At 35.5% G+C, this 6,928-nt stretch overlaps 1 protein-coding gene across 3 annotated transcripts in view; it reads left to right on the forward strand.

Annotated features, from left to right (window-relative positions):
* Positions 1 to 3,202: 3,202 nt before the first annotated feature.
* LOC112528948 (cytochrome b5-like) overlaps positions 3,203 to 6,928 on the forward strand; it is an 11,377-nt gene continuing 7,651 nt past the window's right edge. Inside the window, exons 1-2 of one of the 3 annotated variants that reach the window (XM_025140003.1) lie at positions 3,203 to 3,287; positions 3,372 to 3,465. In XM_025140003.1, the coding sequence (XP_024995771.1) occupies positions 3,379 to 3,465 (87 nt within the window). In that variant the 5' untranslated portion in view covers positions 3,203 to 3,287; positions 3,372 to 3,378. Of the gene's footprint in view, positions 3,288 to 3,358; positions 3,466 to 6,928 lie in introns of all 3 variants that reach the window. The other 2 variants (XM_025140002.1, XM_025140004.1) reach the window with 2 other exon arrangements.

Consider the following 6,928-nt stretch of genomic DNA (forward strand, 5'->3'; position numbering starts at 1 on the left):
CTTATAAGAAGTTAACAATTGTCACATTATATCAATGTGGGACGAGTTGTTACAAACTACCCCACTTAAACTCCTGACGTCCTCGTCAGGCTGACATCAGGCTTATCCAGAATCTTCCTCCTTGTCATCGGCAATGTGGGATTTGCCTAAGATGTTACAAACACCCCCTCTTGAGGACTCATTATACCCGATGAGGCTTGCCCCACCATCCCGATGGTACAAGGATCGACTCTGATACCAACTTGTAACACCCCAAAGCCCAATGCAACGACCTAGCCCAATAACTTCGAATCCAACTTAAACCATGGTGGAAGTTATTGGTAGCCCATTACTTGAGACTTATAAGGAGTTAACAATTCTCACATTCTATCAATGCGGGACGAGTTGTTACAGTAACCAACATTAGGCAAGTGGCCTCGTTTGATTCGGTTCGACGTTTTTCATACTCATCCTGAATCGCCCGAGGTGCTCCGACAGCAGGTGCCTCAAGGATTGGTTCCTCTATGGCCCTATGCTTATTTTCCATCCTGAGAACAATTCTTAGGTTTAGAAGCCAATCCACATAGTTCAAGCCCGTAAGCTTGTCCTTTTCGAGGAGCCTTTTCAAACAAAAGTTTGAAATAGATGAATTCACGTGGTTTGACATTGATCAAATATAGAAAAACACTATTTTAGTGATTTGAATTAAATAATCCTTGTTAAAAGAAATTACCCAATTGTTCAAAACAGAATTTAATATAACAAAGCTAAGATCCATATTTCACTCTCAATTACGACGGGTTTGCCGCGGATCATAATTAGAAGCTATTTAGGTAGGTAACCATTTTACCAACTCCATCTTTGAAAAATTCTTATATCCTTGCGGGATTCATTGACATCTATTATGTCATTTGGCATGTTTAATCTCTTCCACACTAATCCTTTCTCGCGACATGTTTGTCATGAATCACGAGTCCAGATCGTAAATCAACCATATTAAGACACATGACATCTGGTCCAAGACTCTCGGATATCGCGAATGTCATTATTCCTAAAATCTAATCGACGTGTTGGCTTTAGCACCTTCCATACGCCGCCGAAAGATTATTAGTTCAAATATGCGCCTTAAATGGGTAGCGTGTGATTTACATTAAAAACAAGTTGTTAATCTTAGTTAAAACATTTTTAACCGTTTCATTTTAGCAAATTTCGTTTTAACCATTTTAAAACTTTACTATAAAACCAATTTTATTAATCTGCCAAAATGCACTTGCAAGTTTTTACTAACTCTTTAATAAAAAAAATTGTGTTTCAAAATATTTTAAATAATCTAGCATGCAAGACAGTAATAAATAAAACACAATCACATGCAAGTTAACAGTAACGTTTGCCTCAAACCTGTGCGTTTTTTCCGTGAGTCACCACGAGAAAAACATGGTCAAGCTAAGGGACTAACCTCCAAGATTTATGTGCCGACTCTCATTAAACTTGTCATTTCTTCAATGCTCGAGTGGATCCATGCCAAGACTTCAATCTGCATGAATCTTGTTTGTTTTCTTTGGTCCTCTTTTACAATTTGTAATAAAAACTTCCAATCTACTCTATACTATTTTACAAATACATAGAAAAGAAAACGACTCGCAGATCGCGCAAAAATTACAACCATAAAAAAACAATGAAAAAACAACCAAAACATCGCATCATATAGGTCTAATTGAGGCAAACTATTACTGGATCCATACAAACACAAATTTTGTAATATAATGCAATGGAGTGCCAAATACATGTAATTGCCAACACTTTGATAAAAATTGATTGTTACATACACTTAGCCACTTTAAATTTAAATCAATCTTTGCTTGAATATTTTAATGTCATCAAAATCAAATTTTGACAAATAAGCATACAAACACACTTTATACTTTTGTAAGTATGGTTTCATGCCAAAATTATCCAAACATAAAGTATAAAAGTGAATCAAAAGTTTGAGAAAACACATTTAAATAAATTTCAACAATTGAAATAAAGAAATCGTTTTCATGGTCTTTTATTTAAAAAAAAAAAAATTCAAATACCTAGCTTTCACAAAACTTTAAAATCCGAAACTTTTATTCTAAAATACTCCAAGTCTTAAAATAACCTTTTCCAGAAGGGGAACTTTAATTTTGCAAAACTTCAGTTTTATGGTTTAAAACACTAGACTTCCAAAATAAGAAACTTTATATTTTGTAAAACTCAAATTTAGGGTTTAAAATAGAAATTTTTTATATCCTAATTTTCAAAATATTGAAAATCTATGTTTAAAAAAAAACTTAATTTCAAAATTTAGGGTTAGAAACCCCTACTTTCAAAATTAGAAACCTTTTGGTTTTGAATCACTCAAAACCTATATAAAACAACCTTAGAATTTTTGTGTGTGTTTCATAGATTCAATTTTCCCTTTTAAATGTATGACAACACACCCAAAACAAATTCTAATAAAAAAACTGATTTCTTTATACTTGTATTATTGTAACTGTGGCTCTGATACCACTGTTGGGTTGTGATAAATTTCGATAACCAAGGGATTAACAGCAAAAACAAACAAAACCAAAAATCACAACCTTCCAGAGATCTGGTTACAATCCGATACAAGTATCAAGACAAACATAGAGGGTGATTATAAATACCTTTTAGATGGAAGTGAAGAACCCACTAGCAGAATCCTCTCTATCGTGTTCACACTCCAAAGCTTCAATCATTAGTAAAAAACAAGAAATCACCTTTTGCTTCTTGTGCAATCTAAAAAAAACCACACTTTATATTGATAATATGTATGTGCTTTGTAGTTTTTGGCCACACACCCTTAAGGAGAGGGCGTGGGCGCAGTCTTCTAGAGGAGAGGAGGAGCTCAAAGGTGAATTAGGTTTAGGGTTTAAGGATAAACATCTTTTTATAAGGCCTAATTCAACTAAATCCTAATTAGATTATAGCCCAATCTTAATTAAACCCAAATAGGTTCGGACTAACAACCAATTAATCCCTCTAGTAATTAATTAACACTTTTAATTAATTACCTATTAAATTCTTAAATATTATTTCTTGCTTTTACATCGATAAAGCTTTGTGGGCAACCAAGCCATGCATTTTAAGTGTATCACTGTTTTATTATGCATATGACAGAATATTAATTATAAGAAAGTTGAGGACCAGAGTCGCAAAATGCATCATCGCCGACTCCTCATCCTCTTTCTTTATATAGCTTAGCTAAAGCCCGCATTTGATGACCGCTCGAATCTCGGTAAACACTTGACTGGCAGCCCACCTAGGTATACTCTTTTTGAATCCATTTTCGCTATAAATATATCCAATTTTTCTTTCATCCCATGACCGGTAGTAGTTGGTAGCTGCAGATCAGAAATGACTTCAGAGACCAAACTTCTTTCACTTGAGGAGGTCTCAAAGCACGATTCCAAAACTGATTGTTGGCTTATTATTTCAGGAAAGGTCGGATCTTTTCGCATCTTACTTTTCTAGTCGGAATTTGTTCAACTTTGTTCTAATTCTATCACAACATGTACTTTTTTGTGTGTGACTATATTCTTGGTTGCATGTGATACCCAGATCTGTTTTATCCATCTAAAATTCAAATCACCGTTCTTATTTGAGTGGGTTATGATTATATAAATGTATGTGTAAAGGGCATCGCTTTATTTGTGCATTTCTTGGTTAATCCGTTGCCGTTGGTGATCTACGTGTTATGTTTCCTGGTGAAAAAATTGATTAGGGATCTGACGATTTTAACATGATGTTGGTATTTGGTCCATCACCTAACTACCTAAGGGGTAATACCCAGGAGGGTCATGGTTCAAAAATTTCAAATCCCCCTTAGTGGTAGATTCGAAAAGTTTTAGGTCAATATTGTTCCAATTCTAGCCACGTACTTTTACTCAAAAACTTGTGTAGCTATTGAAAAGATGTAATTCCTCCATTCATAAGTGCTTCAAGTGAGATTTACTGCATTAATGCAGGCTTCAAACAGAGTAGTTTATAGAGGTGAAAGAATCACAAAGATTATGATTGCAGGAAAAATTTGGTTTGTACGTTCCCTATGTGTCTCTATTAATACAGAACTAACTCATCTTTTTGAACCAATATAAACAAACTGACTTACTCAGAGGAGTTAAAGGACTGTATAACAGATTTGAGAATGGTATTTTCCATTGATAGGCAATAGGATGATACTGATAGAATATGTACAGTGGATGGTCTATCTTAGGTAATTAGGTATAGATGATTTGGTTTAAATTGAACACCATTAAGTGGGATTCTATAAGCTTAAGAATCGACCTATCTCATCAGTTGAGTTGTCCACGTTCTATCTGGGAGATGGTAAATTTACATGATTGTAAGCAATGTTAACAATGTGGATGGAGAATAATGTGTAGAGGGATGCAAAGAGAAGCTGCTATGCCTACATAGAAGTAAATATTTTCTATGGTATTCAGTTTACTGGATGGATTAATATGATTGAATATGGCCTGTCTCTACAAGTGTTTTAGTAAACATATGCACAAGCATTTACCTCCTTTGGCAGTTACCAGTTATATGACAACTCAATCCTGGCTATTTGCTATCCACTCGCCAAAAGTGTACTAACAGATGATGTCATGCAGCAGCTTCTGATTGGCGGGGACATTTAGGGGTTGTTTGGTTGGTTTTCCATTAAGTCCCCTATGGATAAAGTTGTCTATGTGGATTAATCTGTCTGTATAGAATGAGAAGGTTTTGGTTTAGGAGGGTTTTTCATAAATGGGAGGAGCATGTTTTTATTAATTGGGTGGGGCAGGTTTGGAAAAAACTTGGCTTTCTACATAAAGCTCCCTTCTAGAAGCTTACGGAATAAGTCACTTTCTATATCTTTAAGCCACTACCAAACAGTCATCTATCTGACTGAATAAGTCGAGTCCCATTAAGCTCATTAAGCTGCTAACAAACAGGTCCTTACCCATATTAGCAATTCAAGAAGCATGTCCTTACATCATCTTAAGTCTTTCCTCTATCCTAGTGGATGTTGAACGCTTTCATATGCACAACTTGTACTTTCAAACTTGAAAGTAATCCCTAATTTTTTGTAGCTAAAACTTTGCAATTGATTAAATGTAGAAACCAGTCTACTTGTTAACATAAAGATTAGGCTACTTAGATGTTCATCAGATCTGAAGTATCTTATAGTAGTCAGGTTACTTAACTGCTGATTTCACTGCTAACTAAAGCAACTCAGCATGAATATCACTTTTGGTCATGTATTTTTTCCCTTTGTTTGAATGAGGTCTGTTGTACTACTTCATGACCAGTAACCTAGCTCTTATCATGACTATAGGACCACGAGTATGTGATGGATGACCATCTCTGTCAGGTTACTAGAGTTGACTGCAGGAAAGCCTCTATGCTCAATAGCATAAGCAATAGTTACTTAACTTAGGTAATAAAATATAGGGTTAGGTTTCGGCGAGAATGAGAGTTATAGTGAGAAAGGTAAGAAGGGATCACCACCCTTGGATCAATCCTAATTGAAGAGTTCCACTATATCAACACTAATTGGAAGCACCAGATCAATTCCCTTCTAAAACGCAATTCATAGGTTGGTTTGAGATAAAAGTGATCAAGGTTCCAAATCTCTTCTTACACTTCTCACCTTAACTCGTATTCTCACGTGGTCCTTCGTCTAAAATATATTAGATGAAGTCTGGATGGCTTCTATGACTCCTCAACCGACGTAGTGGTATTATTGGCTTGCCTGCAAGTTTGCAACCCAGACTTGTGGTTTTCAAACACGTTATATTAGTTGGAGGGGTTGCTCATTATATACAACCGAACATCCTTCTTGTTCATTTGCAATTTGTGATTCACTTAAAGATGTTACAAACACACCCTCAAGAACTCATCGTCATTGATGAAGTTTTCCCGACCATCCGAATGGCACAAAGATTGGCCATGTATCATTTTGTGACACCCCAACCAATGTAGTGATATTATCCACTTTGTGCTCAAGTTGCAACCTGGACTACTCTAAAATGCATTAGTTTAGTTGGCGGGGTTACTCACATACCTGTGTTAATTTTCTTGTCCAAGTTGATGGCTTAAAAGAACCAGAATCCCAGCTTACTGCAAGGGAGATGAAAAATCTATCTGTAGACGGATTTCTGAAAGCTGGAGTCAGATTAACACCCATAAAGACTGCTTAACCTTTTTTGTTGCTTTATATGTGCAAAGAGTGATGAATCTTGGGATTACTATCTTTTTAAGGGAAATGGCGAGAAAGTGATGGTCCACTATCTAGAGTACCACAAACAAGCATCCAAATTGATTTTTAAATGGTTCACTATGTATCTGGAGGGGTAAGTCAGTGTTGAAAATTTTATTTAAGAGGATTAGAAAACAATAATATTAAATCTTTATAAATAAATTTTAGAACTTTATTAACAAGGAACAAAACCAAGATCTATAAAAGGAACTTTATAGTTCGAGATAAAAAAACTAAAGACCAGAATCTAAACCAAACCAATATACCCACACGGGTTTGAATCTATCCTTCGCGATAGACACAATGGAAGAAAGGGGTAGAAGCAGAGCGTACACAAAGTGAACGAAAATTAAATACAATGCCGAAAATTGAAATACCAACCTGATGTTATTGAAGCACGTAAAAGTAGAGATCTGCACGGTACAAAACCTGTCCTTAAAGGTTTTATACGACCACCGTATAAGCTGTCGGTCTCAAAGTCGCAAAGCCCCATGATTGATGTAAACCGGATTTCGAATATTAACAGCTTTGATATCGAAATCAAAGCAAGGTGGTTGCAGAAAATTGGTAGAGTAAGAGAAGTCGGAAGCAACAATCGATTAGAAGAGAAACTGATTTTTTTAGAGTGCGATTTTCAGGTTTGGCTTCAACCCAGTATTTATA

The sequence above is a fragment of the Cynara cardunculus genome (assembly GCF_001531365.2).
Source record: "Cynara cardunculus var. scolymus isolate 2C chromosome LG 16, CcrdV1, whole genome shotgun sequence".
Lineage (NCBI taxonomy): Eukaryota > Viridiplantae > Streptophyta > Magnoliopsida > Asterales > Asteraceae > Cynara > Cynara cardunculus.